Genomic DNA, 26,147 nt, shown 5'->3' with positions numbered 1-26,147 from the left:
AAGTGAACAGATTAACAGCCGTCAGTATGAATTGACAGCTGCCAACATGCTGCCCAGCCAACCCCAGATAATGGGCCAGCAAACACATCTGGAGGGCCCTGTTTAGGGGCATGTGGCCACTGGGAACCCCCAGGGTAGGGGGGCAATGCTGGGGGTGGCCTCAAGACTATGCACCTGACCATAAATCCATCCATCCCATCCAAACAGCATGGTAGAAAAGAGGTGGAAGGAAACCTAGGGGCAAAGCCAGAAAAAAGGGGACCAGGAACCTGGAGAGGGCTTGGGATATAATCCCCAGGGAGCAGTGGGGGAATGGCAAAAGCTCTGCCCTGCACGTTCTGCAGATTTGGAGGTGAAAGCGGATGGGAAGTCTCCACTAAACCTCTGGGGTTTGAGCCCCTGCAAAGCAGCTGCACCAGCCTTTTTAAAACAGTGCTGTGCAAATCCATGTACGGATCCAGGGATTTCTATCTGACTCCCCCAGGACTGATCTGTCTGAAGTCCCGGGAACCTCCGAACAACCAAAGTGGACCCAGGACCTGGCACTGAGCCGCAGACTCCCCACGGCGGTGCTCAGCAGGGGTATGGCTGGGCAGATGTGTCTCTTTCTTAGCCCCAGTGACATGAAAGTCCAAAGAGTTTTTAAAACAAACGTTGGCCAGCCCCCGGCTGTGCCGCTCCTGGATCGCCATGCGAAATGTGGCATGAGCTAAGCACTTTGGTTCCTTTCATGCGACGCATTAGACCGGGCTTCTAGATGGCCTGAGCGTGTGAGATGACCACAGGTCAGGGAGGTGACACCAGCTCCAGGGAAACTGGAATCCCTTCCTGGTAAATTCCCGTGGTCGTGCCAACTTTTCTGAGGGAGACGCAGATAAGACCGGCCAAGAAGGCTGCAACGGATGTGCCGTCCCAGTGCTACGCGGATCTCCGGCAGGTCCAACACAGCCCGGGAAAGCAGCGTATGGGGACAGAACTGCCAGCCTACATGGGCCCCCCGCACGGAAAGACTGACGGACATACCTGTCCCACAGGTCGCGGTGCACTTTGTCCAGGAGCCGTAGTGCCAGAAAAACTCTGCCGGCTGAATCTCGTTCTCGTTCTCGGACTCCCTGCGGATAGTGTATTGGTAGCGAACCCCTGGGTTACTCTCCTGAAACAGCAGCTGCGAGCAGACAAAGAAACAATCTAAGTCAAGCTAATTGAGGGAAGAAATGATTTTCTGCCGGCATTTCCCAGGCTTGTCAGCACTCATTAGATGCACAGCTGGGAAACAGCATCAGAGACACCTCTGCTCGTGTACAGCCCTGGGACAGAGAGAGCTGCTCAGTTAACACGGCTCTTAAATGTGGGTTTCTAACTTGGATGTATTGTTGTCTTCAAATGCTGAAAGCCCGAAACACAGAGACCCTGCACCAGATACAAGGCTATTCATTTGAATGCAATAACTCCAGATATCCTCTGGTGTAAAGGAGATGACGATCTGTCCTACTGCGTGCTGTCCCGGGGATCAGGGGCAACAAATCTAGCATTAGCTGAGGCTCCTGGACTGGTTCCAGCCCAGCAGTGCAGAGGAAGGAACGGGAGAGCTGGATTGGGATGTCCTGCCCGTGGTCCCTGTTGGCAAATGCAGCATGACTGCAAATGACTTTGTGCAGCTACTTTTGCAGGCAACAAAATGCTTTCAAAAGTCCAAGGCTATTATGTGTGCACAGACTGGGTTGGGTTGCCCAAAGCCAAAGGCCACTGAGCACCACACCAGCTGAGATGCATGGGACTTACAGACCGGGGCAGGGGAGGAGTGGACCACCAAAGCCAGCTGAAGCAACAGTGGAATTGGGGGAGGCACTGCCATTGCCCAGGCTGAACCCTTGTCCAGTCACAGACCCATAGAAACAAGGCCTGGAAGGGACCTCAGGAGGTCACATCTAGTCCAGCCCCCTGCCTGGAGCAGGACCAGCCCCAACTACATCATCCCAGCCAAGGCTTTGTCTAGCTGGGTCTTCCTCCAAGGATGGAGACTGCACCACCTCTCCAGGTAACCTGGTCCAGTGTTGTACTACCCTCCTAATGACAAAACTCTTTCTAATATCCAACCTCAACTTCCCTTGCTGCAGCTTGAGCCCATTGCTCCTTCTGTCATCTGCCCCCACTGAGAACAGCCCAGCTCCATCCTCTTTGCAGCTCCCCTGCAGGGAGGTGAAGGCTGCTATTCAATCCCCCTCGGTCTTCTCTTCGGAAGACTAAATCAGCCCATTTCCCTTATCCTCTCCTCACCAGTCCTGTCCCCTAGCCCCTGAACCATTTTCATTGCCCTCCACTGGACTCTCTCCATTTTTTTCTGCATCCTTTCTGTAGCGGGGACCCACAGCTGGACACAGGACTCCAGATGTGGCCTCCCCGGTGCTGAATAGAGGGGAAGAATCACTGCCCTCGATCTGCTGGCAACGCTCCTACCCATGCAGCCCAGGATGCCGGTCACCTTCTTGGCACCAAGGGCGCACTGCTGGCTCCTGATCAGCTTCTTGTCCCCTGTCACCCCCAGTCAAGGGATCACAGCTTTCTAGGTTGGGGGGAAAACACATTTAAAAACTGCTATTTGTCCTCTGAAAATTGTCAGACTCCTGGGATTTAAATATAGCCCTTTTGGCAGCACCGGGCCTCTCAGCACTATGCTGACTGGTGAGGAAATCTGCCTTTGCAAGGGGATTCTGGAGAGGGACTAGTTAAAAGATTTCCCTTTTAGTCCAAGCAGAGTCTGAGCTGCCAAGTGAGGGCCCAGAGGAGGGGTTCCCCACTGAGCTCCCGGCTGTCTGGCTTAGGTCTGTATAAATAGCTAAGACGAGAACCAAGCTCCCAGTGTTTGAGGGGAGGATCTGGGATCAGGCCCTGCTGTGAAAGGGCAGACTCGGGGGGCTAGCGGCAGGCTCAGGGCCTGATCTCTGCTTTGCTGTCCAGAGCGGTGAGGCAGGGGGGAGGCACTGAGCACACATGTGTGGTTTTCTTACTCTGAAGTCCAGCATGTGCAAAAAACTTGTCCTGAGCCCCGCAGTGCAGAGCTTTGCCAACACTGGGATTCCCTGCAGCTCCTGCTCTTCCCGCATTTATGCTGGGCAGGCAGCTGCCAGCCCTCCAGAGACAGGAGGGATGGTGGAAAGTTAAAATACCTGGGGAAGTGCCGGCTGTGAACACTTACACAGTGACCTATCCCCACCCTGCAAGAAGGCAGCCTGGGGAATGCAATTAAAGAGGCAATGCTAACAGGAGAGGAGAGAGGCAGGGAAGGAGCAGGAAGAAAATGTTCTGGCAGCCACCAGCATTGAGCAGGGAGTTGGATGCCTGAGTGCTGCACCTCCCTCCCCACCCTGTCCTTCTACAACCCCATGCTCCAGGCAGGGCTGTCCAGCTGGCAGCCTGCAAGGGGTTAATGTGAAGCCCCTAGGCTCCCACCCACTGCCCCTATCACTCCAGCTACAGCAGAAGCTGGGGTGTCTGGGCTCCCCTCCCTCCTCTGGCTTCTGCTCCGTGCCCCCCTCCAGGTTTGCAGCCCACGGTGCTGGGGCTCCCACGTGCAACAGTGCAGCAGCCGCTTTGAGGTTGGCCAGCCCTGTTCTCAGAGAAGACATGTGTTGGAGATGTCCTTGCTGTGAAGCGTTCATGCCGAGCAGCCAGAAAATGCGGCTGTTTCTTTCAAGTTTGGTTGGAAAGGTCAAAATAAGTTTCCCCTCTCCTCTCCTTCCATTGAAGTGAAATGAACCTTGCTACCGAGTTGGGCACGACAGTGGCACTCCCCCCCCGAATTGCTCCCTACTCAAAGCCTGCCGCCAAGGGGTGCCTGGTTGCAACTCTTCTTAGCAAATGCGCATCCTGGAGGGCAGAGCGCAAGGTGACTTGGCGTCATGCACACAACGGGCTCGTCTACACATGCACTTTAATGTGCATTAGCTAATTTCAATGTGCATTTAAGCGTGACTAAAAAAACATGTTTTAATTAATGTGCACTAAAATAGGCTAATGCACACTAAGCGTCACTTAACAACAGACTAATGTGCATTTTTTTAGTTCCTCATAATGGAGGTACTAGATTGAATGTGCATTAACTAAAGCACGTTAATGCACGTGTAGACGCACACAGGGCAGCATGAAATGGGGCAGAGTTAGAGTGATCTGTGAGTTGCAGGGGTGTAAGAACGGCCGCCACAGATGGAGGAAAAACTTTGCGTCTGAGGTGAAACAAGAACCCAGCTGGCAAACACGGGCTGGAAGCGAGTCTCTGAGACCCTCCCCCTGTCAAAGGTGGGGCCTGTCCTTCTCAAGATGATTGGAGCAGCTTCACCAGCGAATAGAAATTCACTGCGAGCTGCCTCGACTGCCAATCACTCCTGCCGAAAGCTCCTGGGCTTAACGTTGTTTTCTTAGCCTAAGCGTGTCCATTATCGCCAAAGCCTTGTTGTTCTTGGAACTTTGGCGGAGGCGAGGGCATCCTTCCAAACCCTTCCTGCCGAATATCAAAACGTCTTTGGCCAAGAGGTTTGAATTACGTTACAAAACCCAGAAAGCTTTCCAGAGATTTGCTGGTGGAAAGCATTCCAGACCTTTAACGTGAACAAGGAAAACAATTTTGCAAAGGTCAGGACAAGGGGTCTTCAGGCTTTCTCTCTCAATATACCTTAACACTTCTGCTCCCTTGATATTTATAGAGCTAGCCTTTCCAACACAGCGGAGCATGAGACCCAAGTGCCCTGGGTTGCTACTTGTTAATGCCACTTTGGAGACACTCTTGGGCTTTGCCTCTAGCTTGCTCCTTTGGCCTTTTGGCTGGGGCAAGCAAGACTAGGGGGCATCTGAACTCCAAGGCCTCTGGGCCTGGGGCGTGCATATAGGATGCCTGCCATGGATTTGGGCCTGGGGCTTGCATGTGGGATGCCTGCCATGGATTTGGGAGTACCTGAAACCCCAGGCTGAAGAGTCTGGGAGGGAGGAGACTTGCTGGTGGTAGCACCTTGCAGACTTAAACCATTGAGCTCTGCTCAGTTGATAGAATTCAGAACTGACTTGGCGTGAGACACGAAACTTCAAAAAAACAATGCCTCGCTTTGGAGATATCTCTCTGTCCTGCTGGGTCCTCTGTGCCAGAAAAGGCACCTGAAGATAGCACGAAAGGCCATTGCAGGCATGTAAAAAGTCTTTAAACTGTTCCATCAAGCCCTATAAGTGACTGGGAGGGTCACAGCAGCATTACGGGGCTCGCTATAGGCCAGTTTTAAAGGCAAAGTTAAGTCAAATGAAAGCAGCTGGTGGCTCTTGCAGGATTTTGCACCGCCTATGAGTTTTGCCTAATTTATGGCTGTATTTTTGTGCCACAACATGTCAAGCAGACTTCCTGAGCAGCACGACTTGGGAGAGCCTGACTCTTCTGTGGGTGGCTGCCAGGATTTCCCTTCATCACATCACTATAATATGGGGCCTCCTAATCACTGGGCACCGTGCAACTCGCACTCAGAGCTCAGGAGGAACAAAGATCTTTGTACCAGGTTGGCTGTAAGGCTGTGGGGTTGGATTGGTCATAACCTCCCCTCCTTCCACAGCTGGGTGTGCCAGTGGTCCAAGGTGCCCCCCATGGTGTTTTACACCCACATGTGACCTCCTACCCACACCACGGATGAGAGCTATGTCACTGATTTCACAGGGAGAAGAACCAAATGCTGCCTTGGCCAGGGTGAGCGACTGCAGACAGTGCAACCTAGCAGAGGATTGGGACCAAGGACTGTCCCTCCTCTGCACCCTATCCTGCTCATGGAAGGGAGTGCTTGAAGGCTGGGGGTCTTCAGTGGCCCCAGGGTCTACCTCTCCCTTAGTGTGACACACGTGTGTGTGTCCAAGTGAAAGGGTGAAGGCAGTTCCTTGCATCAGCTGCTGCGGTCATTCCCTGGTCACCAAGGCAAAGTGCAAGGGAAGGAAATGCAAACAGAGGGGGAAGATGATGGGGAAGGCAGAACTGCAAAATACAGCCCCCCAGGACTTCTTCCCCCACCCTTGGGGGTTGGGGAGTGAGCTGCACCTCCCCAAGGGGCTTCTTCGCTCTCTTCTTCCTCTGCCTCTCTCTGTTTAAAGGACCCCGCTCACAGAGCAGATGCAAGCTGCATCTCATGCATTCAGGGGTGGCAAGAGGATCAAAATGATCTGGCCATGAGCCCAAATGCAGCTTACTCTGAGGCTTAGCTTGGGTTTATTCCCCAGAAACATCTATGTTTCACTTGGCAGGAACCTCCTCAGTGCTTACTGTTCACCTTTGTAGCTGCAGTGTTCACAGTGAACAGACCATGTATCACAAGGGCACGGGAAGATCCGGGGTTTTGAAAAGCAGGGTTGTAGGTGGGGTGGTGCATCACCACATACAACACATTTTTCTCCAGTTAAAGAGCAACTAGAAACTTTACTCATATGCTAGGGGCTGGCGCTATGCTATTCAGTTTAAGATCAAAGCAAGAACCATTATAACTATTGGACTGTGCATTCATTTACTAGATTATGTATTAAGTTTAATAATAAACAAAACAAACTAGGCAAAAAATAGTCAGAAGCAATTGTGTTCTTAGCCTGTAGTCATTATAGCTGCATGCACACCTCTCATTTAGATTTGTAACACAAAATCTAGGCTTCTTGTGCATCTTGACAGTGCCTCCATTTCACTGTCAGCCATTTCCACACCTGATTTAATATAACTGCACCTGAATGGTTTTAGCTAGAGCTAGAAAGAGTTTGCGGGGCTGTGAACTAGAAGAGATGTGACCAAGACTGGCTGGCAGACACCAGCACTGCAGGAGACAGGATAGTCTGAAGAGTGGAACATCAAGAAAGGAGAGAGGGTTGTTAAAACCCATGGAGAGGAGAGAGGTTAGCAGGAATCGGGGAGATTATAGTGACCCACAAAGTCAATCCATAGCCTCAGTTCTGCCTGATTAGAAATGCTGCAGCCCCTCCCAGGCAGTTGGTTTTTGGGTGGAGCAGAAATCAAAGGAGGATGCGACTGTACCATGCCCCCCCTGGATCCGCCCCAGCAGACGTGGGAAGAGTCTTGTCCTTCCTGCTGCTAAAGCCAGGGGCCAAACGCTCACAACCCCGTGGGAGCAGGGCTGGATCTGCAGTCCTGAGAGCCAGCGCTCAGCTAACACCCACTCGGAGCCGGCTGGGGTCCCAGCAGCTGGCTCCTGTCTGCTGCTCCGGCCAGGGCAGTCCTCTGCCGTGCGACACACCTGCGTGTACTCTAGCAGGGTGGACACGACTTCCTAGAAATCTGCACGGAAATAACTGCTTTCAAGTCATTCCCTTGTTTCAGCCTGACTCTGCCTAGAAAGTTATTCTTATCCTCCCTAAACTAAATGGAAGCAGAAAGCTGGACTGAAATCCTACTCCCGGCAGCACTCTTACATGGAAAGGAGGTGAAAGGCAGGATAGCAGGGGTTGTTTGCAAAGCAGAGTGATTTCCAAGTAAGCACGGAGGCTCTGGCTGCTGCAGCTGAGATGGGATTTACTGGCTCCCAGCCCTGCTCTTGTTAGGCGTGTTTCGAGGAGGCATCAGACTGACGTAGCTGTGAAGGGGCTGTGAAAACCCCAGTGATTTCAGATGGCCTCGGCCAGTCCCGAGATAGCCCTGCACCCGTGGGAAGTCACTGGGTGTAATGCACCAGCTGGAGGGAACCCCCTCAGGCCCTTTCTCATCCCACTGGGCAGGGAGGGAGCAGGGGATGTTAAAGTAAAATTCATTAACTGCTCACCCTGCCCAGGACTGTTTGTCTAAGCAAAGGGGAGACTCTGCTGGAACTAGCATCTGCAATGCCTGCGACGAGACCCCCAGCTGCCCTTCCCTCCCCCATCTCCACATCCCCACAGACCCCTGTATGCCTGTGGGGCTGGGGTTTTAACATGGGCATTGACTGCACATTAGCAGGACTCTCGCCCTCCTCTGCTATTTCCCTTATTTCTGAATTTCTCCTGCCTCTTCTTCGCACTGCCCACCCATGAGCTCATCAAAGCCAAGTAGAAGGCAGGGTAGATTTGCACCTTAGTGTACATCTCTCTTCCTCTCTATATATAGCACAAGCATATAGCATATATAGATATATCTATATATATAAAATGAAGCCTCTGTCTGTCTGTCTGTTTGCTTACAACTTGAGAATGGCTGGTCCTATCTACTCTAAACCTAACAAAATCACTGAATTACCACCCAAAGAAAATTATAGGTGGGTTATTTTTCACTTGACCCTTTTCAACTCAATTCTCATGATTATATTGACGCTTGCCTTTTTTTGCTCCATATTAAATATTAAATGTTTAATATGTTGTACTATGTTCTTCGAAAATAAACACACTGCAATTACAAAAATGACAATCTGGGTGACGGATGGGTACCTCAGCTAGTATATCTATGTATCTATACCTATTTATGTCTCTATCGATATGTGTGTATATATATATCTATATCTAGGTAGATAGATAGATGTGTGTGTGTGTGTGTGTGTGTGTGTGTGTGTATAAATATATATATCACATATCGATAGAGAGATATCTAGATATATAGATATAGAAAGATAGATATAGGTCTATTGCTAGAGAGATATCAGATAGCATATATATATACACACACACACACACACACACCTATAGAGAGATAAATAGCACAAGCTTTCCAGAGTTCACTTCATCGGATGCTGGGAAAGGATGTGCGACATCTGATGAAATGAGCTTCGGTTTATGAAAGCTTTTCCTATGTATATATGTACTTGGGTTAGTCTCTAAGGTGTAAATCTACCTGCCTTCTACTTGACTTCAGACTAATAAGGCTGACGGTCTCTCTCTGATAAAAGCCAACCATATCCCAGCAGTGGTGTCTCTGGCAAAGCTGGCTACGCATTTTGCATTGAAATGTATGTGTTTTTCTAAACAAAAAAATACTGGGTTTTTTGGGGGTTTTTTTTAAATAGACAAATGTCAAGAGAGTGACTTCGCCCTCATCCTGGCAGAAAAATACTTGGAAATGAAAATACTTTCATTTCTAAAAAATTAGGAATTTGGCCTTTGTTTAAAAGTTTATGCATTTTTCAGGTGGATGTTGTAGTTCTTACTTTCCTTCATAGGGTGAGAAAATGATATAATGTAATAATTAAAATATTCTACTCTGTTTATTTTGTTGTAAAGATCATTAAGGACAGATGCTACCTAGTACTGACTTATCTTCTTTACTAGACTCTCCTTCTTTCAGGTTCAAACAAATTATGATTTAACTTACTTGTATTGCTATGGGATCAGGCAGATGTAGCAGTCACCGTGTAACAGCTGCTGCATGTTTCCTCCCCTTTCAAAAGGCACATTTTGGTCCTGCTTGGAGCAGGGGTTTGGATTAGATGTGACCTCCTGAGGTCCCTTCCAACCCTCAACTTCTATCATTTTATGATTTATCCACAGCCAAAAAGACACCGAAATTTTGACATAGGCAGACAAGGTTTTTTGGGTAGATGTGATATCTTTTTTTAGACCAACTAAATAGTTGGGAAAATTGTTCTTTGCAAGCTTTTGGGTGTAAATAGTTGGAAAAGTTTTGGGTGTAAATAGTTGGAAAAATTGTTCTTTGCAAGCTTTTAGTTGGTCTAATAAAAGATATCAGGTTCACCCAAAGAACCTTGCCTGCCTGTGTCCTTAGACCAACACGGCTACAACCAACATCGCTGAAATTTTGACACGCACTTTTGGACGAGTTCCCTGTTGGTCCGTGCCTTTTGTAGAAGTGCTGAGGTGTGCGGAAGTGTGGTAGGCTTTCTGCTACAGTGAAAGTTCATATTTTCAAGGAGAAACAACATAAAATTCACTGCTATGTTCCCCTTTTTCATCTGCAGTTACCTAAGGACTCCTGCAGGCATGAACACTACAGCATTAGGGAGTGGCAGCCAGGTTCAGAACAGAGGACAGCCAGAGCAGCAGAGTGGCTCTGCTCCCCACGCTAAATTAATTGGGTTGATAAATCTAGGGGACTGGCAAAGATAAGGCTGTACTCTCTCTTTCTTGCCCCACAGCAATTCCTAATGATCCAAATTTGAATGGAAGAGAGTTCAAGAGGGGGCCGAATAAGCCACGCACAAATCATTTCATCCTCAGCTCCGCAGTGGTCTGACACTGCAGCAGTCCCTGCACAGAGGAAGGGGTAAGACACGGCAGGTTTTTCAGAGCTGCTCATCAGGAGGAGGGAAGCCAGATGTTAAGTATCTGAGAGGTAGTTCGCACTATTAACGTGAAGTCAGGGTAGATATGCACCTTCTAGACTGACTCAGCAGGCTATATAGAGAGCATAAGTGAACTTGAGCTCATTTCATCGGACGTTAAATATTTATGTTAAATATCTGCCGAGGGACACAAAGCAAGAGCACTCATGGGTGTCTCTGCCTGCTTTCCTGTCACCGCTCCCAGCGTGCGACCCCAGGTGTTAACAGACAGTGTTTCAGCGCGGCTGGCGTTGGGTCTGCCCTCGGGTGAGGTCTGGGACGTGTGCGCCCCCATTTCCCATGGTGGGAAAGGGTGCACCAACACACTTGGCACTAGCAGTGAAAGCCCAAGTTAAACCCAAATACCCTCTAGAAATCTCCCTCACACACACACACACACACACACACACACACACACAGATCCTGCACACGCACATACACAAAGATCTTACATACACATGCACACATACACACAAAGATCCTGCACATGCACATGCACACACACAAAGATCTTACATACACACACACACACACACACAGTAAGATCCTACACACGCACACACATACACAGAAAGATGCCCCCCGCCCCCCACACATACACAATCATTTTGAATGGTTTCCACAGTCCCTTTCCCCACTATCACATGAAAACAAAACCCCAAATCTGCCCCCAGCTCGACCCACGGCCCACCCGGGTCACAGCAGCAGGTCTCTGCGTGGCTTTCAGCACAAGGATCCAAGATGTATATTTTAAGCCTCTTCAGTCCAGTGTCTCAGGCTGCGCATTGTCACTGCACCCCGACACTTCCTACCAAGACAAACAGCCGGGCAAGCCTGAGCCTGGTGTCCGCGTCAAACAAAGCGGAGCCTCTGGGCTTGCGCAGAGCCCTTGCTGCTTCCTGGGATGCGATGACCTGCTCAACCCCAGAAAGCAGCATCGGACTGGCTTGGGTGGGGAAGGGAATGGCAAAGGGCAATTTCCCATTAACTCAAGCTCCAGCTGGGTGGACTCAGAACCACAAATAAGAACCAGCCCCCACAAAAGTCAGGGCCTCCTAGCTCTCTCTTGCAGGCTCAGCAGGAGAAGAAAGCAATCCCATGCATACAGTAAATGCAGATAGGGTCCATGCGGCCACGGCCTGAGACCACAAGGCAGCTCAGAGCTAACCCTCATGCACTGAACAGATTCCTAGGGTGCAGATACAGGGGCTAGGAAATCAGAGGCTGGCTGTGTGTGTTGGAGACAAGAGGCCAAGGGAAGGAATTGTAAGTGTGTGCACAAAGAGGGACAGTGTTTCTTGGGTCCTGGGCTCTCTGGAGGGGCAGACAGGGAGTTTCTGGGCTGCTGCTTGTGTCTTCTGCCCCTGGCAAGCAGGGCTGCATGATTGTGCATCCTTTTGTTAACGGGCAGAATCGCACCAAAGTTAGACCTGAGTCACTTCAGCTACTTGTCTTTCTCCTGGAAGCAACCCTGCAAGGCTCCACACTTAGCTCAGCCCCCTGGGGCAGCGACTTAACACCAAAGAGAGGCAAATCTGTGTCTGCAAACGTTGCCTTTTGCAGCTTATGCAGACCAGACAAAAAAAGCCTCTGCATAAACGCGGGACATGACGGATGGGTTGGACTGATGCTCTGTCCTGATTAACAGAGGCTCCATGGCGCTGGCTTTGCCCTCACAGCCACTACCTACCATTACCCCTGGAAGTGGGAGCTGATTACCAGTGTCTTTGACATCACAGTGCACGTTATACTTGTCTAGTCAGACACCCCAGGGCAGCTGAGGGCTGAACCTCACTCGCTGCTCTCGGGTTTGGCATGGTGCTAGCTGTGGTCCTGCGTTGCAATGCAACGAGACATCACTGTAATGACAGACAGCCCTGCCACGTTTGGGAAGGGCAGCCTCGGCCAAAGAGCCTGAGGTCAAAGCCACGCTTCGACCCGAGGGCTCTGTGCGGTCCATTAGTAATGCTGTGAGTCCCTCTCTCTCTCTCGCCATGAAAAAGGCTTCAGGAAATACATAGGTCTTTTAATACTCTCCTTCCTATGTAAATATTTTGAAGAATCAGATTAGTTTCAGCTGGAAAGAATAGAGGCCAGATCCACCCACGGATTTGGAAATGCGTGTCTCAGGTCAAGAGTCTCCTTTTGGCTGCTAGTTGCATTTGTTCCCAAAGAAACAGGCTTGTTTTTGAGTAGCAATCGAAGCACCAGTTCACTCTGAAGCCCTGACCTGTCCCCTGGGCACAGCACGCTCCTCTGCAGAGAAGTCCCCTTGGTAGCTGGGACCTCTCCGGGGAAGGGGAGAAGCCAGCACAGGACAGCACCATTCCTTGGAAGAGATGGCGGTGCTGGAGATCAGGCTCTGCCGAAGGCAGGTCCAAGTGCTGCTAACCCCAAATGGCATTACCATCTGAGAGCAGGTGCCAGCAAACACACTTGAGATAGACAGCGTCCATTCCTGGGTCTCACTGTAGTGCCCCCAGCATGGCACAGAGGCTGGGTAGCCGTGTCCCTGGGGGCAGGTTTGTTCTTGCCACGCAATGTGTAACTGCACAAGAGCTGATTGACTGGAGCAGCTGCTGCAATTGGATTCAGAAGGGAAAATCCAAATCATTGCACTGGCTGCAGTTACTGTGAGCTGAAGATGTTTTGCTCGGCCACACCGATTGGAAACCGTACAGGAAGCAACCGCATCCACCTCGGCTTGGCCTGCTGAGGAATTTGCTCTGCTTTCAAGCTTAAAACTTCCCTAATTGAGGGGAAGGAGGATGGAAAGAATTGGTAAAACACTGGGGCTGCGCAAATCCCCACTCTGCTGCACGCTCCCTGGGAGTCTGAAATCACAGGGCTGGGGCAGGGATTTGCTCACCGTGCATGCATACGGCACCAGTGTCCCGATCTCAGCTGGAGGCAGCGTCACAATGTTGCTACTACTACTAATTAAAAAAAATGTCACCAATGAAAGAGAATTAGCTGCTGGCATTTTGCTAAGCGTGAGTTTGCACACACATCCATCTCCACCAAGCAGAGCCTTGCACTCACTGTGTGCAGCTACCACAGCGAGACAAAGCACCGCACAAGTACCTGGATCCAGACCGGCTCCCCCGTGGGCCCGGGGGATGTGAGGTTCTCCCAGTTGCCTGTCCTCTCGTAGGTGAAAGTTGTCCCGGCCACTTTGTAGTCCCCGTTCCACTGGATGGTCCAGCCGCCGTTCAGGAAATATTTCTCAGGATCTTCACTCCTCAAAGCCAGAAAATTCCCGGCTTCTGCCACCTCTTCGATCCTAATCTCACGGGCTCCAGCGGGGATCATCCCGATGTCAACGTAACCTAGGGATTTCATCACATGTCAGTCTCAGGCAGTCAAGGAAACACTGGCAGATAAATCAATTGCTTCTGGTCCAGCTGCTAAAGTAATAACAACCAGGGTGGATTTGAGCTAGTGGCATCAGTACTAAAATGTACTAGAGTCCTGGTGAGATTGCTTGTTCTTTCCAACATGCTGCAAGTTTTATTTTCGTTGAACCAGGCTGGCCTTTTTCTCTGCAGGGATTATAAAATCACAGACAACAAGGACTGGAAGGGAGCTCAGGAGGTCACATCTAGTCCAACCCCTGCTCCAGGCAAGACCAGCCCCGACTCTATCATCCCAGACAAGGCTTGGTCTACCTGGGTCTTCAAAACCTCCAAGGATGGAGACCCCACCACCTCTCTGGGGAAACTGTCCCAGTGCTTTGTGACCCTCCTAGTGAGAGAGTTTTTCTTAATATCTAAACTAGACTTTCCTTTCTGCAACTTGAGCCCATTGCTCCTTGTCCTGTCACCTGCCCGCACTGAGAACAGCCCAGCTCCGTCCTCTTTGCAACCCCCCTGCTGCTATTCCACTATATAAGGGTGGATATTCCACTACAGAAGGAAAAATATCCCTAATGGCCCTTGTCAAATGCATTTAATGTACTTTTGCCTTGTGCCCAATGGAGCTGCCAGCCCTCTTACACCTTTGGTTTAGCGGAAACCCTTGAACCCATAAAAACAGTCCCAGCACTTTAAAAACAAGTCAGGGCCGCAGGAGCAGGGGGTCTCCAGAGAGAGGTTTCCTCGGACCACCCTGAATCAGGAAAGTAACTCCACATCTCTCTGTGCCAGGGGCTGGATCTTGGTCCCATTGAAGCCAATTACAAAGCCACTAATTAATAACTGACTAATCAAGGAGCAAGATTAAAAGGCAAGTTCAAGCTTTCTGTCTCTAGCTAATGAAATGGGTGCCATCAAAGGCACTTTTTCTATAGCTTCCTGAATGCCCCAGCCACAGCCCCTGAGAGCAAGAGCATGGGCACCGATTTATTCGGTCTTTCCCCTGCAGCCCTGACTAACGGCCTTATTAACCAGTGCCTGTTTGTAGCCCAATCCCTGACTGTGCTGCTGCTAAAGGGAAAAACTACATTTGCAGATGGTGGGTATTTATTTTAAGAACATTATTTAAAACTAACCAGCCTAAATCTTCTCCCTTTCATCCTCAAATGGGCAAGATCTTTGCCTTAACCTCAGTCACTGCCTTGCAGCGAAGGGTCCTGGCACTTCAACGAGACGGTCTCGTTGCTTCCCTGCTTAGAAAGGAGGCGCTGTCGTTGTCTGTCTTTTTGCAAAAACCCTCCGCTGAAGGTCTGGTGGTGTCACAGCCTGCGCTGCCTGTGTGAATGCTGCTTACAGAGCCCACAGGACCTCCTTCCCTAAGAAAAACCATCATTCCTCTCTCATCCATGTTTGCTTGATCTTTTGGGTCTCATCCCCCTCTAAACGAGCCCCGTGGCAGGATGACTGCTTTGCCTTCTCATGCAGGCAGCCTTACCCAGCCCCTCGCTCTCCTCGAATGTCTTCTTCACTGTCTGGCAGGTGGACCCATCACCGTGGCACACGCCGCACCGGTCCTCGACGGCGTTGGAGTCGATCTCGTAGTCGCAGCCCACGTTCTGAAACACAAGAGCGCCTGCGGCTCAGACTCAAGACCCAACCTCCTCTTCCAAGGCCCCTGGTTTTTGGCAACAAGAGGCCCATAGTTGTTTTAGCACAAAAACTATATGATAAATGCAAATGGTACTAGTTCTTACAGAGTCAGAAAATGCCCAGCAGCCCAGATGGCCCTAATAATGGAAATGGAAATGCATGGACTAGGATGCTCTCCATGTGCTTGCTTCACTCCCTTTCTGGGCCTGCCTGTGAGCCTTTATCTATATTTGCAATTCTTTCCATTTTCTACACGTTTTGTACAAAAAGGGGGGGATAGGGCCTTGTTTATAAATATCCAGTCTTTCTCTATCCCGCTCTTGCACGGGGAATCAGCTCTGTGGCAGAGAAATGTCGAGCTCTGCTGCACATTCATGCCAGAGACCCGGCTCCCACTGCTCTGCCGATGCAGTTTCTGTGCAATGCGAGAGATCCTGGGCTAATGACGCCCTCCTATTCTGGGTGCTTGAGCCAAATGTGTCGCCTTTCGGTACCGCAGGAATCCATTTGATTCCAGTTCAGGGAAAGCCCTGGACTGGACGCCCAAAGGGGCCCTTCTGTGCTACTAGAGGGGTAGATGCACTTGAGTGCAATAGAGACTCCTCACCCTTTGCACGTGAGGGAAGGAATGGTATTATTTTTTTGCTTTCGCGGGAGCTGTTCTGGAAGTTAGTTTAATGCTGGTGTCAAAGACCAATGTGGTGCCAGCAGCTGGGACATGAAGCAGATAGGACTGTTGCATGCGCTATAACGGGCTGACGGCTCTTGGCAGGCGGTTGTCAGTTCTCACTTCTACTTGAGCGTGTCACCAAATGGTTGTGCCCCTTGTGCGCTCGCGTCAGCCTTCGAATGCTACCCATGAAGCAGACGAGCAGAAAGGGCGCGACTGCCACTGGGCGACTGACTCCAGAACAAGGAACAGGGAACGTTTCCATGAATGTCTTTGACGTACATGGCTGCAAGGAAACTGGCTTATTTCCCCTGCTCCGGATGGAGGGCACGAGCCCAGCTGCCCACACGGGCCCGGGGACGCCGTGTAGCAGTGCCGCTATCCTGCACTTGTCGGCTTCCCCCGCGCGCAACAAAGTGCGGAGCAGGCAGCGCCACGTTTCCTCTGCTGCATTGGGAGCCAGCCTTTCTGGGGGGGGTCTCACCCCCGAGTGTTATCTGGTCCCCTTCCCCTGCCCTGCCTCTGCTCTGCTTTCTATTCCCTGCCCTGTGCTCCTTACCTGATCTGCTGCTCTGCTTTCTGCTCCCTGACCTGTCGGATGCTCTGCTTTTCACTCCCTGCCCTGTACTCCTTATCCAATCTGATGCTCTACTTTCTGCTCCCTGCCCTATCTTCTGCTCTGCCTTCTGTTCCCTGCCATATCCACGGCTCTGCTTTTTACTCTCTGTCCTGCCCCCCCATCTGATTTGCTGCTCTGCTTTCTGTCCCTGACCTATTTGCTGCTCTGCTTTCTGCTCCCTGCCACACCCATGGCTCTGTTTTTACTCCCTGCTCTGCACCCCCCCATCTGATTTGCTTCTCTGCTTTCTGATCCCTGCCCTGTCTACTGCTGTGCTGTCTGCCCCTCCCTGAGCTGCTGTGAGTCACACACACACAGGCTCTGCCCCTGCCACCTGTGGCACACATGCCACGGGCTGCCCCCCTGCTCTGCTGAGTCCCACTTCTCCCTCCGGTCAGCAGCCGTGAAGACTTCAGTGCCTTCAGACCCCCGAGGCCACTCGACGTTCCTGTCGCCGCGCTGCTCCGGGTAGTGCTAGCAAGTAACTCAGCCACCGGCAGGAAGCTGAGCATTTCTCTCCTCCTCCCTGTCCAGGGGAGTTCCCTTTCTATGCATTTCCTCCCACACTGGGGTCGGAGCGGGCGGATGAGCAGGTGGCTCGACCCCATTGCTGGCAGTGCACAGGCTAAAGCATCCACCCTCCACTGTGTGGCTTGCACTAATGCAGCATAAACAACACACGCTCCCTTTCCTGAGCTCGACCGCTCAGCTCAAGCTGGCCCCGAGGCTCCTACCCCCTTGCATCCGGGGTGGGAGATAGAGCCGGGCCGGCCAGAGCTGGAACAGGGTCCCAGCACAGCAGAGCTGTGGCACTGCTCTTCCACCCCAGCACGCCCAGGTCATGAGACTGTAGGCTGAGGAGCAAGAGTGAGCTCACCAGAGGTTTCCCTGTGCTGGGAGGGCAGGACAGCCTGCACCCGGGTGGTCTGCAGGTTCATGCAGCTGGTCGCCATCCAGCCTGGAACGAGGTGCGGCAACGGGGCGGGGGCCGGGGAATGGACTCACCAGGGATCCGCCCCACTGCTTGGGGCTCCTGGAGGCAGACACTCGACCCCATGCAGGTGGGGAGCAGCAAGCGGTGTCTGGGCTGGAGCACGGGGTGGGGGGGTTGCCACGTCCCAGCCCAGGGGAACATGCGCACGGTGCATCTCAAAGTGTCTGCACCTGCAGCTGCTCTGGGGGGTGGCTGGGTCGCAGGCTCCAGGCATTTGTCGAGGGCAGGAGGTGGGAAGGAGCTTAAGCTGAATCATCTATAAGTGCCCTGATCTCGAGAGCAAGAGCGACCCTGTCAATGGCAGCCCATGAACTACCGGTGGCTAAAGCTACGGCTGAGGTTGGTCCATCCGCTGCAAGACCAAGACACCCTGAATGGCTTCCTAGGCCTGCGACTGAGTGCCCATCTGATACCATCGGGATGCTTTCCATTAAATCCAGGGGTGCTGGCCAAGGGCCTGTGTCCGTGGGCCAGAGCAGGACTTAAGAGGCTTTGCTCTGTGAAGACACTTTGCACTTCTGCTAAAATGCAACTGGTATTTACTCTGTCCTGAACCTCGGGATTACAGATCAGGGCACAGGGGTGCTGTGAGAGCAGGACGTAGCCCGATGAAGCCTCATCACCTCTTCACTGAAAACTAAAAAAAAAGCCCTGTGGGGTGTTCAGAGAGGCTTGATCTGTCTCTGCCCAGGTGCATTTTGCTAGGAAGATGTTTTGTGTAGCAGTTATAGTCAGCTCTCCGTCAGCCTGGCCTCCCACTGTGTCTGCCCGTGCTCTTGCTGGACGGGCTGCTCAGTGAATTGCCTCCTGAGGCTGTGCCCTGCCTTCATCGTCATCTCATGGTAGCCTTTGGACCTGGGGAGGTCACATCTAATCCACCCTCCTGCTCCAAGCAGGACCAGCCCCAGCTGCATCATCCCAGCAAAGGCTTTGTCTACCCGGGTCTTCAAATCCTCCAAGGATGGAGACTCCCCCACCTCTCTGGGTAACCTGTTCCAGTGCTTCACCACCCTCCTCATGAGAGAGTTTTTCCTAATATCTAACCTCAACTTCCCTTGCTGAAATGTGCTGAAATATTCCCTGCAACCCCATGTGCTGGATGGGAGTCAAGGACGGGAAGTGTCATTTCTGCACATGGAAGCAATGATGATGTTCATCATTACAATGGTGTTTTGAGGAGAGCAGGCAGAGTCTCCGCTCTCCCTTCACACTCAAGCACATGTACCAGAGAGCACTGCCAAGCACCCCCAGCCCTGGCTTCACCTTTATTTAGGAGATCTCTGATGCAGGCACTTTGCTTAGCTAGGTTCCCATCTATCCCTCAACAACTCTTGTCCGCACCTGGAGGAGAAGCTACAGGCTTCTCTACAGCTAATAGCTCTGCAAGTCTCTGCAGGGTCCCAAAGTCACATTCCCCAAATCCCAAACGTACCTTGCAAATACCATTGATGCAGATGTCCCGGCTGCCGTTCCCATCGTAGCACGGAGTCCCATCAATGACGGCATCACGAAGCTTTTCCGCAAAGTAGTCGTCTTCCGGGCGGCAGTGCAACTCGCACAGATTCACTGGGGGTCCAAGCAGATGCTGAGCAAACCCAACAGACCAAGAGTACCTGTACCCTTGTGTCCACCTCCTCTTTCCCCCCCCAATGAGGCAGGACTTGATCTCTCGGGGCTTCCTATGCTTCCTTGAACATCTCAGTTAAACCTACAGACATGGCTATTGATCTCTGTTTAAAATACCTGAATTGTGATGGCACTGAAAGCTAACCCTAACTGGCACCGAGCATAGACTCTGACCAGGAATAATGAAAACAGTTCATTAATAAAAAAATCCACTTAAAAGAGCCCTCTGGCTCTGGAAGTAATACTACTAATAATAAAAAAAATAAGGCTCAGCAAATGTAAGGTTGACTTACCATTGTGGAGCACGGGTGTCCACTTGTACAGCTTCCCCTTGTACAGCATGGGGTCGAACTGGCTGCACTGGAGCTGGCGGAAAGACGGTTTGTCGGCGGGACACGGCTTGATGTTACAGATGCGAAACCGCTTCCGCTCGCCGAGACAGTATTTCCCGCCGTACTTTGGCCTGCGATCCCGCGGGGGAGAGACAACGGGAAATGAGGGGATGCAGCGCGTGAGGATGGAATTTGCTACCATTTCAGAGTATAAGGGGCCAAGATGAGGCCTCATCTTTTAACGGAGCCCTTTGCGGGGCACTAAGATCCACATAGTTTGCCCCCCCGCTATTTATTCCTATTGCATCACTGTAAATCCGGAATAATGCCCCTGGAAGGAATAGGGTTTCCCCGGTGCAGTGGAGAGCAGAAGTTGGCATGCCGCTGGCATGGAGCCCACCCAGCGCTTGGATCAATGAGGGGTGTTTTGGAGGGACAGATGCAGACCTGAACATGCCCTTGGGACAAGGGCAGGGGGGAAGGGAGGCTGTCTGGAACTAGCTGTTTTGGAGAGGAGACACGGCTGGATTTGAGTTTCTACACCCTGGCAGACTGGGGTCTGGGCTTTGGTTCCAGCCTCTTGCTTGTGTCAATAAATGGGATTTGCCTTCTTCCAACAGACCAAGAAGCAGGGGAGCAGAGGGCACATCTTCCTGCAGCTAACAGACCCCAAGGGGAAGCACTGGGGAGGAAGGCTCTTTGTGCTGTGGCGGGCAGGCACTAACAACGCTGAACTTGTAACCGCGTCCCTCTCTAAAGACACTTGTTTATTCCGGGTCTGAGCCTTGCTGGGGCGCACAGACTTTTGCACTGGGGTCAGTAACGATAGAGCGGGTTCTCCGGTAATAATAAGCCCATGAAAAACCAGCCAATATTTCAGGTTAAATGCGAAGCCAGGAAACAAGGTCTCTGCAAGATGACCGCGCCTGGATACATCATTCATTTCTAGATTAATTACCTTACTGATGAGGTAATCACTACCCTGGCTCAGGGGCCTACTGGGATTAAAACTTGACCTTTGGCTGGCTATTAACACTGCAGATCAAGGATGGCTCTGGCCAAGGGAAGGCTGTCCGGCTGCATTTCTGTGCTGAAAGCCCCAGCTCTCGGGTTGAGAGATGACATCATCCCCCCAAAAAGAGGAAGCATTGTCTGGCCTCTCGGGGAGAGACCTTTGATCACGGGGAATAAATCCTTTGCTCATCTTTCAGCAGATTCTGTTCACAAATCAGCCCACTGATCGCTGGCTTCTAGGCAGAAGTGAGCAGAGCACCAATTAAAAAATAACGAAGCCACAAGTTAGTGCAGGGCTCTTTCTTCTTCCCCACCCCGGTCTGCAACAATAGGAGCCTTCAGAAGCAAATTCCCCCATGAGCCGATCTGCACGGACTGCGAGACAACAGGCTGAGGTGCATGGCTGCGTCCCAGCTGCAGGCGCGAATGGCACGGCCCTTTCTGGCTGAGCCCGGGCGCTGTCTGTAATGCTCCAGAGAAGACTCATCATCCCAGTGCCAGGCAGTTGTGGGACACCCGCTTTCCTACGCTGCTGCCACAGCACGGCAGGGCTTTGGGTCCTGGCACTGGCGGAGCGCCCGCGGGAGGTGACGGCTTCCCTGGGCTTCGCTGTAGAAGAACAAGCGCGAGGAGCAAACATGCAGCTCTGATGGGCAGTCTGGGCTGGGACACGTGAAAGGTGTTGGCTCTGTTTTCCATTGCCCCAAGGGCTGCTCACAACCCAACTTGAGGCTTAGAGCTGCGGTGTTCACAGCCGGGCCCTGCTGTAAACACGACCCCAGAGGCAGTGGTGCCCAGATCATACAATCACACACAAGGAGGGCTAGAAGGGACCTCAGGAGGTCACGTCTAGTCCAACTCCCTGCTCCAAACAGGACCAGCCCCAACTGCATCATCTCAGCCAAGGCTTTGTCTACCTGGGTCTTCAAAACCTCCAAGGATGGAGAGTCCACAACCATTGGGGAGCCTGTTCCAGTGCTTCACCACCCTCCTTGTGAGAGAGTTTTGCCTAATATTCAACCTCAACTTGCCTTGCTGCAGCTTGAGCCCATTGCTCCTTGTCCTGTATCTGCCCCCACTGAGACCAGCCCAGCTCCATCCTCTTTGCAGCCCCCCTGCAGGGAGGTGAAGGCTGCTATTCAATCCTCCTTGGTCTTCTCTTCTGCAGACTCAATCAGCCCAGTTCCCTCAGCCTCTCCTCACCAGTCCTGTCCCCCAGCCCCACAGCTGGACTCTCTCCAATGTGTCCACATCCTTTCTGTAGTAGGGAGCCCACAACTGGACACAGGACTCCAGATGTGGCATCACCAGTGCAGAATAAATCAGAATAATTACCTCCCTCAATCTGCTGGCAACGCTCCTACCAATGCAGCCCAGGATGCCGTTCGCCTTCTTGGCAACCAGGGCACAACGCTGGCTCCTGTTCAGCTTCTTGTCCCCTGTCACCCCCAGTTCCCTCAGCCTCTCCTCACAAGTCATGTCCTCCAGCCCCACAACCATTTCCACTGGACTCTCTCCAATTTGTCCACATCCTTTCTGCAGTGGGGGGCCCACAACTGGACACAGGACTCAGGACTCCAGATGTGTCATCACCGGTGCTGAATAAAGGGGAAGAACCACTTCCCTTGACCTGCTGGCACCGCTCCTACCGATGCAGCCCAGGATGCTGTTAGCCTTCTTGGCACCAAGGGTACACTGCCGGCTCATATGCATCTTAGTGTCCCCTGACCCCCGCAGGTCCTTTTCTGCAGAGTTGCTGCCCAGCCAGTCATCCCCAGCCTGCACCTGCGCACAGGATTGTTCCCTCCTAGGTGCAGGACTTTGCACTTGTCCTTGTTGAACCTCAGGAGATTTCTTTTTGGCCCAATCCTCCAATTTGTCCAGGCCACTTGGTTCTCCTGCGAAGCCTGGGGGAGCTGCACTGCCCCAGGGTCTCCTCCCCAGCCATTGTATGCATGGGGGCTGTGTGCTCTGCACCCCTGCTGACTGCTGCCCCGTGGCAGGGGGCCTGTGATGCAGTGGTAGGGCAGTAGCCCAGGCTCCTCCTTGTCTCCTCACGGGCTTCTTGCTCTGGTGAGCAGGTGACGGGGCAGCAAGTGCCTGCTAGCCCAACTAGCTGTGCAGGGAAGAGCAGACTTGTCCCCTGCCTGCCCCAGGCAAGCACTCTCCATCTGGGCCATAATGCCCGGTCTGAAGTCCGTGCCCCCTTCCCCTGGACCCAACGGGGTCTGCAGGCTCATACCTGGAGGCAGCCATGACTTCTGATCTGTGTCGGCCTACAAAGCAAACTTGCAGAGCTGGGGACCGAGCCCACGTGAGCTACCTGAACCCCAACCTGTGCTCCACATATATCAGAGAGGAGTCTGTAGGTGCCACATTGCCACTGAGGGCAGTGAGGAAGGACGACAGTCCCCACCCAAATGCCAGCGTGGTCCATGCAGACTCCCGCAGGTGCATGTGGCCCTGAGCTAAGATGCAGGGTCTGTCCTGTTCCTGGCACACCGCTCGAACCACGTGACAACAGCATTGTCTTTTAAACAAAGCCCCACGGTATTTTATTTTCCAGATACTATTTTTTCGGAATGATAAAATGACAAAGGGGCATGTCAGCCTCTAAAAAGGGTCAGAAGCAGACGATTTGAATCTAATTAGGTTTTGGGGGAATACGTGGCAATGGATATTGGAATTAAGGGGGCACTAAGAAGTCTTTATTTAAAAAAAATAAATTTACAAATAGAAGTGATAGAAGCTGCAATGTCTAATGGACTGTCATCAAGGATTCTGCCTGGTTATATCTTTTACATTTCCCTTTCCTTTAGAGGATGAAAACTCCCTCATCCGCTCGGTGGCTGTCCCTAACCAGCTCTCCTTTCCTGTTCTCAGACCGTAGCAACCCCATTGCAAGGTCTGGACTGCGCATCACTGCAGAGGAGGTTAAAAATAAAATACGATCAAATGAAAACCTCCCACCCATGGCGCGGGTGAAATGCTAGAGGCACGGGGTAACAAACCACTTCTACGCATTCTTGATAAGGCTTTCGAAAACTTAAGGAAAATCAGGGTTACTACTGAACTCCCTGCATCTTGACAGCGCCGTGTCGGTGCTGCCAACACAACCACTTCTGTGACTTGGTTTATGATACTTTAAAAACAGTTATTAAAGTGAAGCATCGATGATAAGCCTTGAAGTCTGAAGCCTTTCTCCTCCCTGCGATTGCACTCCAGAATCATTATCTATTTGAGACCCTCTCCACACCTACATGCACAGAGAGGCTCTTCCTCATTGCTGTCAATAGCTGACAATATTTTTTACAAGATAACACAGGCAGTTATATTGCACTGAGCCATCTGCTATACCGTCCTTGCAGTTAGGGACTGGTGAGAGTGCTTTGGCTAACAGCGGAGATAACTGACCATAAGCGTACCTGAAACTGGCCCGAATGAGAGCATTTTAACAGAGGTTTCTTCTCCTTTTAAACCCACTTATGCATAAAAGACACGGGCCTGGATCCTGTTCTCTCATCGTGCAGGAATAACTATGGAGCAGCTCCCTGCTCGTAGCAAAGCTCTCGCTGGCGTGGCCCCAGGGGAGATCAAACCGTGGCCCAGACCAGGTCCAGGTTGAAAGGTTCAGCTTTCCCCAGGCCAGGTCTCTAGCCCTGGGTCTTTCCCTCCTCCAATTCACATCCATGGCAAAACTGCTGTGGCTGAGCCCCTCCTGCTCCACGTTTTGTGCAAATAGCGTCCACAGCTTCACCTCCCTGAGCCTAACGTCCTGTGCCAGGCAATCGAGGCACACGGGGCAACGCTTACTCCCTCCACAATCACACTTCGTTACAGGAGCTGTTTAATTAAGCACGCTCCTTTTGTTCTCCTACGGAGCCATTTCTTACAGCAGAAGAGTCAACGTCCCATATTTCCTATAAACACATTTCTTCACAACTACACTTCATGGTGCGTGTGACTATTATGAACACAGTGTTTGTAGCAAGAGAGATTTCTACCGGCCAGAGTACTTTTTCCTCTACAACAGTTGGTTATAGTTAGATCTCCATTTGTCTCCATGATTTTTCCACAAATATGGAAGTCTCCGTCTCTTCCATACCTCTGTGGTTTACCTTACTACAATTGCCTACTGATGGTTGGCCAACAATTGCTAGAACAAGAGTAGGACAACTGCTAGATGAGACTTGCCCTACAACATTATGAAGCGATAAGGCACAACAACACATTTTACTAGCTGAGACCTACATAGAGCTGTGTATAACCTCTAGCTCACTTTAATTCACATTATCTTAGGATGCAGATAGATGTCACAATTATGCCTGTGTGGAAAGATAGCAATATAAGCTGCTATGATGTACATTTGATGCCTGTGGGCTTCTACTGAGCTAAAAGTATAGGAAACCATTGTGGATTTAACCTTGTTAAAGCTTTGGTGATTTAGCTCACTTGAGTTGCTATAGGAGCACACATAGGTATGAGTTTCATTATAACACAGAGTGCAAACTCCTGGGCTGCTGTTCCCTGTTACAGTGGTTGGAAGTTACCTCTGCCGATACAGCCTTTGTGGGCTCGTTTTCACCCTGGTGTGAAGTTAGGTCTGATTTCCACTCTTTAAAAAAAAAAAGAAATGGAAATGCCTGGTGTTGAAAGGCTGGAGGGAGGTTACTAATGGAGTTACTATCTTGAGGCCAATTGTATTTAGTGTTTTCCTTCAAGGCCTTTGCACAACAAGATGAAATTTGAGGATGACGCACATTTGCAGGCACCATCAATGCAGAGAAGGATCAGAGCATTGGAGAGGAACAACTAAATGACCTTGAAGGCTGGGGTAATACCCATGGGAAGAAATCCAATTATACCAAGTGCAAGATCATGTATTTAGGGACTAACAAGAATTTCTGCTCTAAAGTGGGTGTTCATTAGTTGGAAATCATAGAAACATGGAAAATGAGGGCTGGAAGGGACCTCAGGAGGTCACATCTAGTCCAACCCCCTGCTCCAAGCAGGACCAGCCCCAACTGCATCGTCCCAGCCAAGGCTTTGTCTAGCCGGGTCTTAAACACCTCCAAGGATGGAGATTTCACCGCCTCTCTGAGTAACCTGTTCCAGGGTTTCACCACCCTCTTAGTGAAAGTTTTTCCTAATATCCAATTTAAACTTCCCTTGCTACAACTGGAGCCCATTGCTTCTTCACTTGAGACCACTACTCCTTAAAATGATAGAGGAGGGGAAAGATCTAGGTGTCTTAATTGATAGCAGGACAACTATGATCCTTCACTGTGGTGTGGCCATGAAAAAAGCTAATGTGATCCAAAAATGTTCCAAGAAAAGTATTTCCAGGAGAGCTAAGGAAGGATTAATGACATTATACGGGCATTTCCATGACCTTCTCTGGAATACTGCATGATATTAGTCACCCAGTTTCAAGAGAGGTGATTCAAACTGGACCACGTACAGAAAAGGACAATCAGGATGATCATGGGAAGAGGGAGCCTATAGCAGAAGATGCTAAAAAAGCTTGGTGTGTCTAGCTTAGAAAAATAGAAGGTGAGAAGGTATCTGATTTCTGTCTACAAACACATCCCGGTAGTTAAGCATCGGGCATGGGAAACAGCTGTGGAAAA

General features: G+C 51.1%; 1 protein-coding gene across 1 annotated transcript in view; it reads right to left on the bottom strand.

Annotated features, from left to right (window-relative positions):
* Positions 1-1,023: 1,023 nt before the first annotated feature.
* The window catches only part of LOC102387075 (A disintegrin and metalloproteinase with thrombospondin motifs 7), a gene marked incomplete at its 3' end in the record, with an annotated part of 64,202 nt that continues 39,078 nt past the window's right edge, over positions 1,024-26,147 (bottom strand). Inside the window, exons 12-16 of the mRNA XM_025195539.1 lie at positions 19,465-19,634; positions 18,978-19,111; positions 15,108-15,228; positions 13,344-13,588; positions 1,024-1,165 (exon numbers count right to left, since the gene is read on the bottom strand). Coding sequence (XP_025051324.1) covers positions 1,024-1,165; positions 13,344-13,588; positions 15,108-15,228; positions 18,978-19,111; positions 19,465-19,634 — 812 coding nt within the window. The remainder of the gene's footprint in view (positions 1,166-13,343; positions 13,589-15,107; positions 15,229-18,977; positions 19,112-19,464; positions 19,635-26,147) is intronic.

This window comes from Alligator sinensis, unplaced genomic scaffold (assembly GCF_000455745.1).
Source record: "Alligator sinensis unplaced genomic scaffold, ASM45574v1 scaffold334_2, whole genome shotgun sequence".
Lineage (NCBI taxonomy): Eukaryota > Metazoa > Chordata > Crocodylia > Alligatoridae > Alligator > Alligator sinensis.
This window is presented reverse-complemented; position numbering and strand designations above follow the sequence as displayed.